Genomic DNA, 21,452 nt, shown 5'->3' on the forward strand with positions numbered 1-21,452 from the left:
TTATATTATCATATATAAATAAATATATTTATATTTGATTTTTCGATTCTAATATATATTAGAATCGAGGAATAAGGTTGTGTACATGTAAATGGCACATGAGAATGTGTTGAGTGAATGTATGTGTATTATGTTTAGGGACTTAAACAGAGGGGCTGTGTGTTGTCTGAAGACAACGAACAGTTTGTTATAGTTCTGATAGTAGACTTTTCCTGAGTGATGATGGGCTTGAGGTAATGTATGTGTTGTGTGTGGGTGCTGAATTTCGATCTCTTTATGTATAGGCTCAGGAACTTTGTGTCATATTTACTATTAATGTTAACACTGTCTATCTGATGGTGAATTTGGTTTGATGATTTGCTTCCCACATAAAATGTTTTAGGCCTTTCGTATGTTTAGTGTGAGTTTGTTGGTCGACATCCATAAGTGGACCTTTTTCTTTTAAATTCGTTATTTGCAATATTGGTAGAGTGTGGGAGGTTATGTTCTGATGGCCACGTATTGGTGTCTGTAATTAAGATATGATTTAATATAAATTTGTTTATTGATGCATCACGCTATTGTGATTTCTGTGTGTAATAATTGAATATAGTTCAGAGCGAGGCCTCGGATTCCATAATGATAAGTTGAAGTAGGAGGTAGTTATGGTTTACAGGATCAAAGGCGTCCAACTATTTTTGTCCTACCCGGGATTTGAACCAGGAATTCCTGAATGTGAGTCTAGAACGAACCCTATAAGTGTTACATTTGAATATTTACTTGAATTTACCTAAGGGCCACCCTCTCTTGTGGCCTGGACGAGGCCAGGAAGCCGGCGGCATGTCGAGCTGAGGGCGGGATGCTCCCTGGGGAATCACGGGAGGAGATCGATCGAACTCACCGTGACCTGCAGCACGGGTTTTCCCCTAACTTTAGGGTTTACCCAGAGGCTCCTCATGTCGGGGAAAACATATGATAATACTTGCAGGAATACCCAGCTTTGTTCGCGTGAGGGAGGCCCCATCCTCACTATACACGACCATCACGTGTCACCATCTTCACTATACACGACCATCACGTGTCACCATCTTCACTATACACGACCATCATGTGTCACCATCCTCACTATACACGACCATCACGTGTCACCATCTTCACTATACACGACCATCACGTGTCACCATCTTCACTATACACGACCATCACGTGTCACCATCTTCACTATACACGACCATCACGTGTCGCCATCCTCACTATATACGACCATCGCGTGTCACCATCCTCACTATACACGATCATCATGTGTCACCATCTTCACTATACACGACCATCATGTGTCACCATCCTCACTATACACGACCATCACGTGTCACCATCTTCACTATACACGACCATCATGTGTCACCATCCTCACTATACACGACCATCACGTGTCACCATCTTCACTATACACGACCATCGTGTGTCACCATCTTCACTATACACGACCATCATGTGTCACCATCCGCACTATACACGACCATCACGTGTCACCATCTTCACTATACACGACCATCACGTGTCACCATCTTCACTATACATGACCATCATGTGTCACCATCTTCACTATACACGACCATCATGTGTCACCATCCTCACTATACACGACCATCACGTGTCACCATCTTCACTATACACGACCATCACGTGTCACCATCTTCACTATACACGACCATCACGTGTCACCATCTTCACTATACACGACCATCACGTGTCACCATCTTCACTATACACGACCATCATGTGCCACCATCTTCACTATAAACGACCATCACGTGTCACCATCTTCACTATACACGACCATCATGTGTCACCATCTTCACTATACACGACCATCACGTGTCACCATCTTCACTATACACGACCATCATGTGTCACCATCTTCACTATACACGACCATCACGTGTCACCATCTTCACTATACACGACCATCATGTGTCCCCATCTTCACTATACACGACCATCATGTGTCATCATGTTCACTATACACGACCATCACGTGTCACCATCCTCACTATACACGACCATCATGCGTCACCATCTTCACTATACACGACCATCACGTGTCACCATCTTCACTATACACGACCATCATGTGTCACCATCTTCACTATACACGACTATCACGTGTCACCATCTTCACTATACACGACCATCACGTGTCACCATCTTCACTATACACGACCATCACGTGTCACCATCTTCACTATACACGACCATCACGTGTCACCATCTTCACTATACACGACCATCATGTGTCACCATCTTCACTATACACGACTATCGTGTGTCACCATCTTCACTATACACGACCATCACATGTCACCATCTTCACTATACACGACCATCATGTGTCACCATCTTCACTATACACGACCACCATGTGTCACCATCTTCACTATACACGACTATCGTGTCACCATCTTCACTATACACGACCATCACGTGTCACCATCTTCACTATACACGACCATCATGTGTCACCATCTTCACTATACACGACTATCGTGTGTCACCATCTTCACTATACACGACCATCTTCACTATACACGACCATCATGTGTCACCATCCTCACTATACACGACCATCATGTATCACCATCTTCACTATACACGACCATCATGTATCACCATCTTCACTATACACGACCATCACGTGTCACTATCTTCACTATACACGACCATCATGTGTCACCATCTTCACTATACACGACCATCACGTGTCACCATCTTCACTTTACACGACCATCACGTGTCACCATCTTCACTATACACGACCATCATGTGTCACCATCCTCACTATACACGACCATCACGTGTCACCATCTTCACTATACACGACCATCGTGTGTCACCATCTTCACTATACACGACCATCATGTGTCACCATCCGCACTATACACGACCATCACGTGTCACCATCTTCACTATACACGACCATCACGTGTCACCATCTTCACTATACATGACCATCATGTGTCACCATCTTCACTATACACGACCATCATGTGTCACCATCCTCACTATACACGACCATCACGTGTCACCATCTTCACTATACACGACCATCACGTGTCACCATCTTCACTATACACGACCATCACGTGTCACCATCTTCACTATACACGACCATCACGTGTCACCATCTTCACTATACACGACCATCATGTGCCACCATCTTCACTATACACGACCATCACGTGTCACCATCTTCACTATACACGACCATCATGTGTCACCATCTTCACTATACACGACCATCACGTGTCACCATCTTCACAATACACGACCATCATGTGTCACCATCTTCACTATACACGACCATCACGTGTCACCATCTTCACTATACACGACCATCATGTGTCCCCATCTTCACTATACACGACCATCATGTGTCATCATCTTCACTATACACGACCATCACGTGTCACCATCCTCACTATACACGACCATCATGCGTCACCATCTTCACTATACACGACCATCACGTGTCACCATCTTCACTATACACGACCATCATGTGTCACCATCTTCACTATACACGACCATCACGTGTCACCATCTTCACTATACACGACCATCACGTGTCACCATCTTCACTATACACGACCATCACGTGTCACCATCTTCACTATACACGACCATCACGTGTCACCATCTTCACTATACACGACCATCATGTGTCACCATCTTCACTATACACGACTATCGTGTGTCACCATCTTCACTATACACGACCATCACATGTCACCATCTTCACTATACACGACCATCATGTGTCACCATCTTCACTATACACGACCACCATGTGTCACCATCTTCACTATACACGACTATCGTGTCACCATCTTCACTATACACGACCATCACGTGTCACCATCTTCACTATACACGACCATCATGTGTCACCATCTTCACTATACACGACTATCGTGTGTCACCATCTTCACTATACACGACCATCATGTGTCACCATCCTCACTATACACGACCATCATGTATCACCATCTTCACTATACACGACCATCATGTATCACCATCTTCACTATACACGACCATCACGTGTCACTATCTTCACTATACACGACCATCATGTGTCACCATCTTCACTATACACGACCATCACGTGTCACCATCTTCACTATACACGACCATCACGTGTCACCATCTTCACTTTACACGACCATCACGTGTCACCATCTTCACTATACACGACCATCACGTGTCACCATCCTCACTATACACGACCATCACATGTCACCATCTTCACTATACACGACCATCATGTGTCACCATCTTCACTATACACGACTATCGTGTCATCATCTTCACTATACACGACCATCACGTGTCACCATCTTCACTATACACGACCATCACTGTGTCACCATCTTCACTATACACGACCATCATGTGTCACCATCTTCACTATACACGACTATCGTGTGTCACCATCTTCACTATACACGACCATCTTCACTATACACGACCATCATGTGTCACCATCCTCACTATACACGACCATCATGTATCACCATCTTCACTATACACGACCATCATGTATCACCATCTTCACTATACACGACCATCACGTGTCACCATCTTCACTATACACGACCATCATGTGTCACCATCTTCACTATACACGACCATCACGTGTCACCATCTTCACTATACACGACCATCATATGTCACCATCCTCGCTATACACGACCATCACGTGTCACCATCTTCACTATACACGACCATCACGTGTCACCATCTTCACTTTACACGACCATCACGTGTCACCATCTTCACTATACACGACCATCATGTTTCACCATCTTCACTATACACGACCATCACGTGTCACCATCTTCACTATACACGACCATCATATGTCACCATCCTCGCTATACACGACCATCACATGTCACCATCTTCACTATACACGACCATCACGTGTCACCATCTTCACTATACACGACCATCATGTGTCACCATCCTCACTATACACGACCATCACGTGTCACCATCTTCACTATACACGACCATCACGTGTCACCATCTTCACTATACACGACCATCACGTGTCACCATCTTCACTATACACGACCATCACGTGTCGCCATCCTCACTATATACGACCATCGCGTGTCACCATCCTCACTATACACGATCATCATGTGTCACCATCTTCACTATACACGACCATCATGTGTCACCATCCTCACTATACACGACCATCACGTGTCACCATCTTCACTATACACGACCATCATGTGTCACCATCCTCACTATACACGACCATCACGTGTCACCATCTTCACTATACACGACCATCGTGTGTCACCATCTTCACTATACACGACCATCATGTGTCACCATCCGCACTATACACGACCATCACGTGTCACCATCTTCACTATACACGACCATCACGTGTCACCATCTTCACTATACATGACCATCATGTGTCACCATCTTCACTATACACGACCATCATGTGTCACCATCCTCACTATACACGACCATCACGTGTCACCATCTTCACTATACACGACCATCACGTGTCACCATCTTCACTATACACGACCATCACGTGTCACCATCTTCACTATACACGACCATCACGTGTCACCATCTTCACTATACACGACCATCATGTGCCACCATCTTCACTATACACGACCATCACGTGTCACCATCTTCACTATACACGACCATCATGTGTCACCATCTTCACTATACACGACCATCACGTGTCACCATCTTCACTATACACGACCATCATGTGTCACCATCTTCACTATACACGACCATCACGTGTCACCATCTTCACTATACACGACCATCATGTGTCCCCATCTTCACTATACACGACCATCATGTGTCATCATGTTCACTATACACGACCATCACGTGTCACCATCCTCACTATACACGACCATCATGCGTCACCATCTTCACTATACACGACCATCACGTGTCACCATCTTCACTATACACGACCATCATGTGTCACCATCTTCACTATACACGACTATCACGTGTCACCATCTTCACTATACACGACCATCACGTGTCACCATCTTCACTATACACGACCATCACGTGTCACCATCTTCACTATACACGACCATCACGTGTCACCATCTTCACTATACACGACCATCATGTGTCACCATCTTCACTATACACGACTATCGTGTGTCACCATCTTCACTATACACGACCATCACATGTCACCATCTTCACTATACACGACCATCATGTGTCACCATCTTCACTATACACGACCACCATGTGTCACCATCTTCACTATACACGACTATCGTGTCACCATCTTCACTATACACGACCATCACGTGTCACCATCTTCACTATACACGACCATCATGTGTCACCATCTTCACTATACACGACTATCGTGTGTCACCATCTTCACTATACACGACCATCTTCACTATACACGACCATCATGTGTCACCATCCTCACTATACACGACCATCATGTATCACCATCTTCACTATACACGACCATCATGTATCACCATCTTCACTATACACGACCATCACGTGTCACTATCTTCACTATACACGACCATCATGTGTCACCATCTTCACTATACACGACCATCACGTGTCACCATCTTCACTTTACACGACCATCACGTGTCACCATCTTCACTATACACGACCATCATGTGTCACCATCCTCACTATACACGACCATCACGTGTCACCATCTTCACTATACACGACCATCGTGTGTCACCATCTTCACTATACACGACCATCATGTGTCACCATCCGCACTATACACGACCATCACGTGTCACCATCTTCACTATACACGACCATCACGTGTCACCATCTTCACTATACATGACCATCATGTGTCACCATCTTCACTATACACGACCATCATGTGTCACCATCCTCACTATACACGACCATCACGTGTCACCATCTTCACTATACACGACCATCACGTGTCACCATCTTCACTATACACGACCATCACGTGTCACCATCTTCACTATACACGACCATCACGTGTCACCATCTTCACTATACACGACCATCATGTGCCACCATCTTCACTATACACGACCATCACGTGTCACCATCTTCACTATACACGACCATCATGTGTCACCATCTTCACTATACACGACCATCACGTGTCACCATCTTCACAATACACGACCATCATGTGTCACCATCTTCACTATACACGACCATCACGTGTCACCATCTTCACTATACACGACCATCATGTGTCCCCATCTTCACTATACACGACCATCATGTGTCATCATCTTCACTATACACGACCATCACGTGTCACCATCCTCACTATACACGACCATCATGCGTCACCATCTTCACTATACACGACCATCACGTGTCACCATCTTCACTATACACGACCATCATGTGTCACCATCTTCACTATACACGACCATCACGTGTCACCATCTTCACTATACACGACCATCACGTGTCACCATCTTCACTATACACGACCATCACGTGTCACCATCTTCACTATACACGACCATCACGTGTCACCATCTTCACTATACACGACCATCATGTGTCACCATCTTCACTATACACGACTATCGTGTGTCACCATCTTCACTATACACGACCATCACATGTCACCATCTTCACTATACACGACCATCATGTGTCACCATCTTCACTATACACGACCACCATGTGTCACCATCTTCACTATACACGACTATCGTGTCACCATCTTCACTATACACGACCATCACGTGTCACCATCTTCACTATACACGACCATCATGTGTCACCATCTTCACTATACACGACTATCGTGTGTCACCATCTTCACTATACACGACCATCATGTGTCACCATCCTCACTATACACGACCATCATGTATCACCATCTTCACTATACACGACCATCATGTATCACCATCTTCACTATACACGACCATCACGTGTCACTATCTTCACTATACACGACCATCATGTGTCACCATCTTCACTATACACGACCATCACGTGTCACCATCTTCACTATACACGACCATCACGTGTCACCATCTTCACTTTACACGACCATCACGTGTCACCATCTTCACTATACACGACCATCACGTGTCACCATCCTCACTATACACGACCATCACATGTCACCATCTTCACTATACACGACCATCATGTGTCACCATCTTCACTATACACGACTATCGTGTCATCATCTTCACTATACACGACCATCACGTGTCACCATCTTCACTATACACGACCATCACGTGTCACCATCTTCACTATACACGACCATCATGTGTCACCATCTTCACTATACACGACTATCGTGTGTCACCATCTTCACTATACACGACCATCTTCACTATACACGACCATCATGTGTCACCATCCTCACTATACACGACCATCATGTATCACCATCTTCACTATACACGACCATCATGTATCACCATCTTCACTATACACGACCATCACGTGTCACCATCTTCACTATACACGACCATCATGTGTCACCATCTTCACTATACACGACCATCACGTGTCACCATCTTCACTATACACGACCATCATATGTCACCATCCTCGCTATACACGACCATCACGTGTCACCATCTTCACTATACACGACCATCACGTGTCACCATCTTCACTTTACACGACCATCACGTGTCACCATCTTCACTATACACGACCATCATGTTTCACCATCTTCACTATACACGACCATCACGTGTCACCATCTTCACTATACACGACCATCATATGTCACCATCCTCGCTATACACGACCATCACATGTCACCATCTTCACTATACACGACCATCACGTGTCACCATCCTCACTATACACGACCATCATGTATCACCATCTTCACTATACACGACCATCATATATCACCATCTTCACTATACACGACCATCACGTGTCACCATCTTCACTATACACGACCATCATGTGTCACCATCCTCACTATACACGACCATCATGTATCACCATCTTCACTATACACGACCATCATGTATCACCATCTTCACTATACACGACCATCACGTGTCACCATCTTTACTATACACGACCATCATGTGTCACCATCTTCACTATACACGACCATCACGTGTCGCCATCTTCACTATACACGACCATCACGTGTCGCCATCTTCACTATACACGACCATCACGTGTCACCATCTTCACTATACACGACCATCACGTGTCGCCATCTTCACTATACACGATCATCACGTGTCACCATCTTCACTTTACACGACCATCACGTGTCACCATCTTCACTATACACGACCATCACGTGTCACCATCCTCACTATACAAGACCATCGCGTGTCACCATCTTCACTATATATTTTCACTTACACCAATACAAGAGGAAGCCCAACCACTTGGGCTGGACGGTAGAGTGAGTCTCGCTTCATGAAGGTCGACGTTCAATCCACACCCGTCCTAGTCGATGGGCTCCAATCTTTCCCCCGTCCACGCCCAAATCCTTATCCTGGCCCCTTCCAAGTGCTTTATAGTCGAAATAGGAGAGACTTTTTTCCTGCTAGATCCCTTCCCTTCCTACTACAAGTGGTGGGGGAGTAGATATACTCTGAGGTGGTGAACAGTGGCAAGTATCAGTGGTGGGGGGACAGGGTGTAGGGGAGTATATAAGTATAAGGCGGAGAGCAAGATGCGCATTATTGCCTCTGACTTCAGCAGCAGCGCACACACTGCCAGGGCGCTCTACACCTGTCAGTCTGAGCCACACTGCTGCTGTCCTACACACCATGAAGGTACAGTTCCCATGTGTCTGCTGCCTCCTGCTGCTGCTGCTGCTGCCGGCGGTCCTCGCCGCCCCAGACCCGCAGCGCAGACTTTCCTCTATCCTCGTCCCTTGTAGAAATCCCTTTACTTATAACGAGTTATTGATGAAGTGTGTCATAGAGAACCCACCGATTCGTGGGTAATACACCTCTTCAGGACCAGGTGTCCGCGGGCAAAACACCGCTTCAGCACCAGGTGTCCGCGGGCAAAACACCGCTTCAGCACCAGGTGTCCGCGGGCAAAACACCGCTTCAGCACCAGGTGTCCGCGGGCAAAACACCGCTTCAGCACCAGGTGTCCGCGGGCAAAACACCGCTTCAGCACCAGGTGTCCGCGGGCAAAACACCGCTTCAGCACCAGGTGTCCGCGGGTAAAACACCGCTTCGGAACCAGGTGTCCGCGGGTAAAACACCGCTTCAGCACTAGGTGTCCGCGGGTAAAACACCGCTTCAGCACCAGATGTTCGCGGGTAATACCCCGCTTCAGCTAAACCGCTTCAGCACCAGGTCTCCGAGGGTAATACACCGATTCAGCTACACCGCTTCAGCACCAGGTGTCCGCGGGTAACACACCGCTTCAGCACCAGGTGTCCGTGGGTAATACACCGCTTCAGCACCAGGTGTCCACGGGTAACACACCGCTTCAGCACCAGGTGTCCGCGGGTAATACACCGCTTCAGCACCAGGTGTCCGTGGGTAATACACCGCTTCAGCACCAGGTGTCCGTGGGTAATACACCGCTTCAGCACCAGGTGTCCACGGGTAATACACTGCTTCAGCACCAGTTGTCCACGGGTAATACACCGCTTCAGCACCAGGTGTCCGTGGGTAATACACCGCTTCAGCACCAGGTGTCCACGGGTAACACACCGCTTCAGCACCAGGTGTCCGCGGGTAATACACCGCTTCAGCACCAGTTGTCCACGGGTAATACACCGCTTCAGCACCAGTTGTCCACGGGTAATACACCGCTTCAGCACCAGGTGTTCGTGGGTAATACACCGCTTCAGCAACAGGTGTCCACGGGTAATACACCGCTTCAGCACCAGGTGTCCGCGAGTAATACACCGCTTCAGCACCAGGTGTCCGCGGGTAATACACCGCTTCAGCACTAGGTGTCCTCGGGTAACACACCGCTTCAGCCCCAGGTGTCCGCGGGTAATACACCTCTTCAGCACCCGGTGTCCGTGGGTAATACACCGCTTCAGCACCAGGTGTCCGCGGGTAATACACCGCTTCAGCACCAGGTGTCCGCGGGTAACACACCGCTTCAGCACCAGGTGTCCACGGGTAACACACCGCTTCAGCACCAGGTGTCCGCGAGTAACACACCGCTTCAGGACCAGGTGTCCGCGGGTAACAGACCGCTTCAGCACCAGGTGTCCGCGGGTAACACACCGCTTCAGTACCAGGTGTCCACGAGTAAAACACCGCTTCAGGACCAAGTGTCCGCGGGTAACACACCGCTTCAGCACCAGGTGTCCGCGGGTAATACACCGCTTCAGCACCAGTTGTCCGCGGGTAATACACCGCTTCAGCACCAGGTGTCCACGGGTAACACACCGCTTCAGCACCAGGTGTCCGCGAGTAACACACCGCTTCAGGACCAGGTGTCCGCGGGTAACACACCGCTTCAGCACCAGGTGTCCGCGGGTAACACACCGCTTCAGTACCAGGTGTCCACGAGTAACACACCGCTTCAGGACCAAGTGTCCGCGGGTAACACACCGCTTCAGCACCAGGTGTCCGCGGGTAATACACCGCTTCAGCACCAGGTGTCCGCGGGTAACACACCGCTTCAGCACCAGGTGTCCGCGGGTAATACACCGCTTCAGCACCAGGTGTCCGCGGGTAACAGTTCAGCTGTTGATACAGATATGATATAAGCGTGTTTGAAATATATTGTATGGTACACAGGGACACATCTAGTTTAGAGTCAGAGTGAACCTTAGACCTGAGTCTAGACCAGGTTCTTCCCGAGGAACTAGCGCTGGTGTGATTAGGCAAGACTGCCACAGCCTCCGTTTGTTTTTAATTCCTTAATGTAAAGAAATCCAGGTTACTATTCTATGTTGTATTTAATAATTACCCGTATTTACGTACCTATGTAATTTATCATCGTTTAAGTGTAAAGATTTAGTCCCCTTAAGTGGGCCAAGTGAATAGGAGTTAGCTTTGATAATGGTTCTAGTCTTGTTAATGGTTGATGGCAATCAGTGAGGCTAGTGAGTAGGCTTGGGTAGCTTGCTTGAACCTAAGGCGAGATCAGTGTGATCTTGGTGAGGCTAGAGTAACATCATCTCCAGAGGAAGAACAGCCAGAACATCGGCTGGCAGTTTGTAGACATGTTAAGGTTCGTATCCTGGTCGGGGAGGATTTACTGGGCGCAATTCCTTAACTGTAGCCTCTGTTTAACGCAACAGTAAAATGTTTACTTGGTTGTAACAACGATTCTTCGATGCGGGGATCGTATTCCAGGGACCTGCCCGAAACGCTACGTCTACTAGTGGCTCTACAAGAATGTAACAACTCTTGTATATATCTCAAAAAAAAAGGTAAATTCTGTTTGAGTTCAAGTGCGAGTTAGCTTCATATCAGTGCCTCAAGGTTTAGGAACATTAGATAGGATCACATTTTTTTATTTATTTATACAAGCGTTGTTACATTCTTGTACAGCCACTAGTACGCGTAGCGTTTCGGGCAAGTCCTTAATCCTATGTTCCCTGGAATACGACCCCCACGAAGAATTGTTTTTACAACCCGGTTCCCATTTTACTTTTGAGTTAAACAGAGGCTACAGTTAAGGATTTGCACCCCAGTAAATCCTCCCCGGCCAGGATACGATAGGATATTTCATAATTTGTGTCAATAAATGAATCTAATTATTTTAGGCTGTTTAACTAATTCCTTTCACAATTATTGTTCTCTGAATCCACGATCCTGTGTTATGTGTTGTTAGTTTCCATGTGGTCCTACAAGCACTCTCATATATTAAAGATATTCTCCCTAGTTTGGTCTAAGCCGAACTTAACGTAGACTATATCAATCCTTTTCAAACTTGGGATCCACATTCTTGAGTAATGTTGCACTTGACTGGCCCTTCCCCGCAGTCAATTACATTAATTACATGGGTATTAGGGAAGGTGGTAGGAGTGAAAAGAATACCGTAACTGGGATTAGTAGTGTTTCCTTGAGCCCTGTGGCAGGTGGTGATCAAACACCAGGTATTACAAGGCATCACTCGACTAAGGTCAGTGTAAGGAACAACAGTGAACAACATAACCGTTAATTAACAGCCTGTTAAGACAGAGTAAGTGGCGTTGAGGTCATTACAAGTCGAGTCAGTGACACAGAGGTGTCAGTCTCTGTTCGTTACACACGGGTAACACACCGCTTCAGCACCAGGTGTCCACGAGTAACACACCGCTTCAGCACCAGATGTCCGCGGGTAACACACCGCTTCAGCACCATTTCAGCACAATTTTACAGTGTTGTTGTTATTGTTTAAGATTCGCTACTTGGAACAAAAAGGTTCAAGTAGTTCGGGCTATGGTGAGCCCATAGTGGATTTACGTGACACAGGAGCTGGGCTGTAACTTTTTCTCATTTTACAGTGTTGTTGTTGTTATAGATTCAGCTACTGGGAACAAAAAGTTCCAAGTAGCACGGGGTATGGTGAGCCCGTACAGTGATTGATTGATGAAGGGACGACGACGTTTCGGTCCGTCCTGGACCATTCTCAAGTCGATTGTGATGAGGACAGGTAGGGACAGGCAATAAATAGGCAAGAGAGAGCTGAGGAGGAAAGTAAGGTGTAGGGGATAGTAGTAATAATGAGAACTGCAGAAGGCCTATTGGCCCAACGAGGCAGCTCCTATTATAACCACCGAAGGAGATAGTAATAGGAATAAGAAGAGGAAAGCAAGGGAGCGTAGGAGAAGACAATGAACAGAATAAGGGAGAAGAGAGAAAGAAAAGGAAAGAGAAAAAGAAAGATAAAGGAAGGGGTAAGCTTATGTTAAGTCACGTTTGTTAGAAAGATTAGAGCATTTGAGTATATACTGTGAAAGGGAAGAGTCCACAGCAACAAAGCCAGGACTCAAGTTCATGTTGGGTACATTGTGTATTAGAGCCGATTCTACAAGACGGCGTCTGTGTAGAGTAGAGGCAGGAAAGATTATTTTGGAGGAAGACCAATCAATGGGATGATTAGAATCCCTCACATGGCAGAAGAGAGCATTGTTAGTGTCTGCAGACTTAACACTTCTCTTGTGTTCTTTAAGTCTGTCATTCAGTGTACGGCCAGTTTCGCCAAAGTATTGGAGAGGACAAGAAGAACAGGAAATAGAGTAGACACCAGCAGCATTAGAAGCAGGAGGAGCAGTGTGAACTAGATTACTACGAAGTGTGTTAGTTTGTCGAAAGGCGAGTTTAATGTCAAGAGGACGAAAGGTATTGGTAAAAGTTTTTGAGTTCAGATATGAAGGGAAGGCATAGTACAGTGCTACTAGTGTTGGAAGCAGGTTTAGGATGAAAGAAATTTCGTTTAGCTTGAGAGTAGGCACAGTTGATGAAATGCAAAGGATAACCAAGGCGAGAGAATGATTTGTAGATAAAGGCAATTTCAGAATCAAGAAACTGAGGGTCGCTGATGCGTAGAGCGCGGAGGAAGAGAGAGACGAGGACACTTTTCTTAACAGAAGGAGGATGGTAGGAAAAGAAGTGAATGTACATGCCACTATGCATGGGTTTACGGTAGACAGAGAAAGAGATCCCAGACACAGAGCTGTGAACATGAACATCAAGAAGTTCCAGTAGCACGGGCTATGGTGAGCCCGTAAGTGGAGGCTCTTTGGAGCCATTATCTGTATCAGTGGCTGATACTAGAGATGTGGCGATGGATGGGGGTCTTCATGATGGTTTTCAGCCTGGAGGGCTGGCTATACCAGTTATGGAGCTGGTGGGGTTAGTGTAGACCTCTAGGTTTTCCGTTTTTTCTTTGCCTGCGACTTTGGCTGAGCAGTGCTGTCGTTAGAGTTTGGTGACGTGGCCTCCATGAGGAAGTCTTGAACCGTGTAGGTGTCGTATTTGTGATGCGGTGGTGGAGCTCCCACTATGATTTCCTCGTCTGAGGAGTCCGTAACCTCCGTAGTGGGCGATTTCGTCTTTCGCCTCGCAGCCTTAGGTAGGCTTAGGTGTCGTTGATTGGTGGTTGTAGCTATTTCAGGAGCGCTGGTGGTGCTGTTATCGTTTGTTGACAGCACGTCTGCTAGCGCGGCTGCTGAGATAGTGATGGTAGGAGTGTTGGGAGCTGAAGAAGGAATTACCTCTGTGTCGCCCGGGTCATGGGCGGTCCTGGAGTCGGTGTTGAAGTTGACCGCATGGTCGTCCTGGTGGTAGTCTCCGGAGTGGTAGAGGAGGCAGTGAGATTTACGCTAGTGGTTATGATGGGGGCCAGGCCATTGTCTATGTATAATGTGTTTAGTTCACTGACAAAGCACTGGTTGTCTGGTCCTGCAAGCCTTCCGCTAGTTTAAGAAGACCAGGGATAATGCCTGCACGTGATGCAGGGGGCTGTGAAGGAGCCTGTGGGACCTTGGGGACCTTGGGTCCCCAATGAGAAGGCTGTGTCGCCTTTTGGGAGGAGCCACATGTTGGTAGGACCGGAAAGTCTTCTGGTCGACTAGTGAGAGCTAAGGTGGTGGGTTGAACGCTTGGGGCTCTGGTCGAGGAGGTAGACGAGTTGTTTCTTTTGGCTTCAACCTGGGTCTTGATGATTTCCTGTCTGTGGGGGCAGCGGTAGGAAATTGCGGGGTGATTGCCATCACAGAGCAAGCAGTGGTGGACTGTTGCCTTGCATATGGAGTAGTGATGGTCCAGTGCGCACAGGCTGCACCTCTGGACAGGGTGCTAACACTTGTTGGTCGGGTGGGAGAGCTCGTAGCACTTAAAGCACTGCTGGATCTCATGGTATCGTTCCTTTTTTATTTGGTGGGGGTGGTATTTTTAGGCCGAAGCAGTAGAATCCTTGTGTGGCAGCCTGGGTGGCCGCAGCTATGGTGGTAAACGTAATCTTCATTGATGTTTTGTCGGTGTTGCAGAACTCTAGGTTGAATACCGACAGGTTTGGATTTTCGTCCTCGATATTGTCCTTGATATGATGTTGAGGTCGCTCAGCGATCCACCGGCTGGTCCTGCTGGTAAAAACAGTTCTTCCGGCCAGGAACTGACGTGGGAAGTGAGGATGTAGGTAGTGCTCTTTGCGAAGAAAGGCATCGTTAGTGAGGAGTTTTTCTAGCTCCTCTTCACATGAAAAGTAGAGCACGATATCTTCACCTTCCTGACTAATGTCAGCGGGTTTGAGGCCAGTTACGTCCTTCAGGACCTTTAAAGTATTGCTTCTTCCGATAGCATGACCGTCAAGTGGAGTAGCTCTGACCTTAAGACGTTTGGGTCGCATTGTGACCACACTGCGCCTTGTGATGTGTTGGCGGGAGATGTCTCTCCCATCCTGTGTGCACCCGCACAGTGATTGATTGATGAAGATTAAGCCACCCAAAAGGTGGCATGGGCATGAATAGCCCGTAAGTGGTGGCCCTTTTGAGCCATTACCAGTATTAAGAGCTGATACTGGAGATCTGTGGAGGTGCGACGGCACCCTGCGTGACGGGAGATGCCCCGTACAGTGTTGTTGTTGTTGTTTAAGATTCGCTACTTGGAACAATAAGTTCCAAGTAGCACGGGCTATGGTGATTCCGTTGTGGACTTACCTGGCACAGGAGCGGGGCTGTCTGTGCCGTACAGTGTTTAACTTCGGATTATATACTCTTTGGGTGAGGTGGTGGATGAATGCCAAAATAAAGAGGTATTAATTGGGTATTAAATATATTAATGATTTAATGGATGAAGGGGGGTATTAATTAGGTAATAAATGTATCAACAGGGCAGCTTATGATCCTTAGGTAGGGTCATTGAATGCTGTCTCTGCGTTGGTTCTGGATCTTGAAGTGGGTAGAATGTAATTATGTTAGCTGGTTGTTGAATGCTGGTCTGGACTTCTTAATATGTAGTGCCTCGGTGATGTCCAGTCTCCTGCTGTCGTTATATCTGGCGATTATATCAGTGTTACTTGTTAAGATGTCTCTGGTGATGATCTGGTTGTGTGTGGAGATTACATGTTCCTTGATGGAGCCCTGTTGTTTGTGCATGGTTAATCGCCTAGAGAGAGACGTTGTTGTCTTGCCTATATACTGAGATCGTTAGAACTGACAGGCCTCAAGTGGGCACGTGAAGGCATAGACGACGTAAGTCTCTCTTAAGGAGTTTTGCCTGGTGTCTGGAGAGTTTTTCATAAGCAAGTTTGTGATCTTCTTGTTTTTGTAGTAAATTGTTAATTACATCTTCTGATTGGTGTCTGCGTTGGATAACGTTCCTTTCAATAATACCGTTCAGTACACTTTCCTCCGTTTTATAGGCCGTGGAAAAGAAGTTCCTGTAAAGCAATCTAATAGGAGGTACAGTTGTTGTGTTGGTTGTTTCTTCAGAGGTTGCAAGGCGTGTCACATTTCTTATAATGACGTCCTCAACATAACCGTTAGAGAAGCTATTGTTGGCTAGGACCTGCCTTACTCTACAGAGGATCAGTGGTTTTTTAACTTCCCTCGACAGTGAAGAAAAACACAGGAAATATTGAGAAGATTCATGTTAGAATCATTAATCTTACCCTTTCGGTCATATTCAACAACATATGTATTCACCTAATTGTGCTTGCGGGGGTTGAACTCTGCTCTTTCGGCCAGCCTCTCAACTGTCAATCAACTGTTACTAACTACTAACTAATTTTTTCCACACACATACACACACACACATACACACACACATGCACACACACACACACACACACACACACACACACACACACACACACACACACACACAGTCTTGTGACCATCGTGTTGGGTGGACGTGGGTTGGGAGCTCCTGTCTCACTAGTGGAGTGGGAGGGGTAATCAGGCAGCTTCGAAGTGAAAAAGTGTGTACAAGTGAATGAAAAAACCTTGAGTTTTGGCCAGAGCCATAAAGTAGTGAAGAAAAACAGTTTAAATAGCGTAATTCAAAATAGTGTAGTATTGTGGCAGTGTGTAGTGTGGAGCAGACCTCACCGACCTCTGACCGCGTGACCTCACCCCGGCAGCAACCCTCCTACCACCACGGGGACGACGCTTGGAGATTCACTCACCTATTGTGTTAGCAGGACGGTAAGATACTTGGAACCCCTGTGGGTAAGGTTGCATTATAGCAATGACTAGGTCAGGAAGGGCGTCTAGGTCCAGCAGTATTATGATTGAGGAAGAAGATAGGTTTGTGGAGAAGATGATTGGGAAATTTGTAGAGAAGAGGGATGTTTGGATAGGTGATCTAATCCAGGGGATTAAAAGTGAAGTCTTTAATAAGATACAGGGCGAGGTTCAAAAACTCAAACAAGAGTTTATGGATTATATTCAAGAGGAAATCAGGAAGAGCAGGGTAGAATGGCAAGGAGAAATATCTAGGCTTACTAATGAATTTGGCAGGAATAAGGGAAGCTTGGCAGGGGAAGGGGAAGTAGTAGTAGTAGGTGGAGTAGCGGGTGTAGGAGGGGTGGGGGTCAGCCAGGGAGAGGGCCACCAGCATGACCCTGAACTGAGAAAGAGGACAATCATAATCCATGGATTACTTGAAGCCAGGGCACCATCGAGGCAGGAAAGGATGGAGATTGAGGATTTGGAACTACAGGGGATCTTGAGAGACATGAGAGCCCAGATGGCAGGGAATGAGGTGCAAGTCCACCGACGCATTGGACCATACAACTGTAACAGGAAACGACCTGTCCTGGTACAGTTCACTAACGAAGAGGCAGTGGATTACATACTGCATCACAAACACCTACTCAGAGGTAGCGAAAATTACTACAACGTATTTATTGACAAATTCATGACGAAGGAGGAACAGATTGCCCACAGAGCAAGCAAACAACAATACGACTCTTCCCATTTGAGCGCAGCTACACACCCCAGTGCTAATCCACCCCATGCTAACCAGCTCACACGTGCTTCTCAGGTCACCCCTTTCCCAAATCAGCCGCCCCTGCTTATCTCCCCAGCACATCCCTTGACCCCTCTGACCCCACTGGAGTCAAATTCATCCCACATTCCAAGGACCCCCTCATCACCTCAACCCCCAAAACCCGTCCAGCCCTCGTCCCCTCAACCCCCAAAACCCACCCAGCTCTCATCTCCTCAACCCCCAAATCCCATCCAGACCTCATCCCCTCAACCCCAAGAACCCACCCAGACCTCATCCCCTCAACACCCAAAGCCTACCCTGCCCTCACCCCTCCTCATCCCCTCTCCTTCCATGTGACCCCCCACCCTTGCGAGGGAGGTGGGAGGTCCCCCCCACCCCCTCTATCCATCCCCCTCCCAACCTCTCAACCTCTATCTGTCTCCCAACCTTACGCCATCTCCCAACCCCTCTATGCCCTCCCTAATCTTCAGACCCAGTATGCCCTTCCTACTCCAGACCTACCTACCCAGGCCCTACCCCAGACCCTCCTACCTACCTTCCTAGAAGCCCAGCCCCCAGTAGCCCCCCAAGCACCCCTCCTGAACTCTTTCACCCCCCATACACCCCCCGGACCCCCCCAGACACCCCCTGGATCCCCCCGGACATCCCCCGGACCCTCCCCGCCCCCAGTCATCCCCCAGACACCCCCCAGATCCCCCAGATCCCCTCTGCCCCCAGTCACCCCCCAGACATCCCCCAGATCCCCCCAGACCCCCAGAGAAAGGGAGAACTCTGGTACAAGAGTTTCCATGAAGAATCTCAAGGTTTGGTACACCAATGCTGATGGGGTATCTAATAAAGCAGAAGAGATAAAAGAAAGAGTGAGTGAAGCAGATCCTGACATAGTTGCAATTGTGGAAACTAAAATTAATGACATGATCTCAGATGCTATCTTTCCTGAAGGGTACCAGGTGATACGAAAAGAGAGGACACAGAGACAGGGAGGGGGAGTAGCACTCCTAATAAAGCGGAAATGGAAGTTTGAAGACCTGGGAAATCGAGTTACCAATGAGTGCACAAGCTTCATACATGGAACTCTGACAGTAGATGGGAGGAAGATTGTGATCATGGTAATCTACAATCCCCCACCAAACAGTAGAAGACCCAGGCAGGAGTATGATGACAACAACAAAGCATGTATTGATGAACTGCAGAAGGCAGCAACACTAGCCCACAGAATGAGAGCGAAGCTGCTGATCATGGGGGACCTAAATCATGGAGAGATAAATTGGGAATCAAGGAATCCCCATGGAGGGGATGAAACGTGGGGAGCAAAATTAGTAGATGTTATAGACAGGAATTTCCTGACACAACATGTGAAGGAAGACACAAGGGAAAGAGGAGGAGATGCACCGAGCCTATTAGACCTGATTTTCACCCAGAACGTAGAAGATATCGAGAATTTAGAGCATGAAATACCTCTAGGGGCCAGTGACCATTGTGTCCTAGTCTTTGACTACATGATGGAATTCAAAATTATGACCATGGGACAAGAGATCTGGGAAAGGAGAGCTGACTACAGGAAAGGGGACTATATGAGGATAAGGGACTATCTGGGTGAAGTGCAGTGGGAGGAAGAAATTAGAGGAAAAACAGTCCAAGATATGATGGACCTAGTCATACAGAAATGCCAGGAGGCCGAAGAGAGATTTATACCAACGGTAAAGGGAAAAAATAAGAAGGAATATAATAACCCATGGTTTAATAGACAGTGTCAGGAAGCAAAAATGGCCAGCAGGCGGGAGTGGAGGAAGTACAGAAGACAAAGAACAGAGGACAACAGAAGCAGATACAACAGAGCTAGGAACGATTACATTAACATAAGACGAACATCGGAAAGGGACTATGAGAACGATATTGCAATCAAAGCGAAAAAACAACCTAAGTTACTACACAGTCATATAAGAAGAAAAATGTCGGTGAACGACCAAGTGACAAGACTAAGGAAGACAGAGGGGGCATATACTAAAAGTGACAAGGAAATCTGCGAGGCACTGAATGCCAGTTTCCATGGAGTGTTCACTACCGAGCCTGAGCAGCTCCCATTGTTGGAAGGGGTTACCCTAGATGAAAGACTATCAGATATAGAGGTGACAGCAGAGGAGGTAATGAAACAGTTGACAACTCTAGATGCAACTAAAGCAGTTGGACCAGACAAAGTATCACCGTGGATACTAAAAGAAGCAGCACAGGCCCTCAGCGTGCCTCTGGCAATGATCTTTAATGAGTCACTTATGTCAGGAGAATTGCCCAGTTGCTGGAAGAAGGCAAATGTCGTGCCGATCTTCAAGAAAGGAGATAGGGAGGAGGCACTTAACTACAGACCTGTATCACTGACAAGCATCCCCTGTAAAATACTGGAAAGAATAATTAGGCTACGACTGGTTGCACACCTGGAGAACATTAGGTTTGTGAACAAACATCAACATGGGTTCTGGACAGGGAAATCGTGCCTAACAAACCTTCTGGAATTCTATGATAAAATAA

General features: G+C 47.0%; 1 protein-coding gene across 1 annotated transcript; it reads right to left on the reverse strand.

Annotated features, from left to right (window-relative positions):
- Window positions 1–10,390: 10,390 nt before the first annotated feature.
- LOC138365062 (tenascin-like) lies at window positions 10,391–16,320 on the reverse strand. The gene is made up of 2 exons (XM_069325168.1): window positions 16,300–16,320; window positions 10,391–11,656 (listed from the first exon to the last, which is right to left on the reverse strand). Exons 1-2 carry the CDS (start codon window positions 16,318–16,320, stop codon window positions 10,391–10,393), a joined length of 1,287 nt encoding a protein of 428 aa, XP_069181269.1.
- Window positions 16,321–21,452: the final 5,132 nt, after the last annotated feature.

Source organism: Procambarus clarkii, chromosome 15 (genome assembly GCF_040958095.1).
Source record: "Procambarus clarkii isolate CNS0578487 chromosome 15, FALCON_Pclarkii_2.0, whole genome shotgun sequence".
Lineage (NCBI taxonomy): Eukaryota > Metazoa > Arthropoda > Malacostraca > Decapoda > Cambaridae > Procambarus > Procambarus clarkii.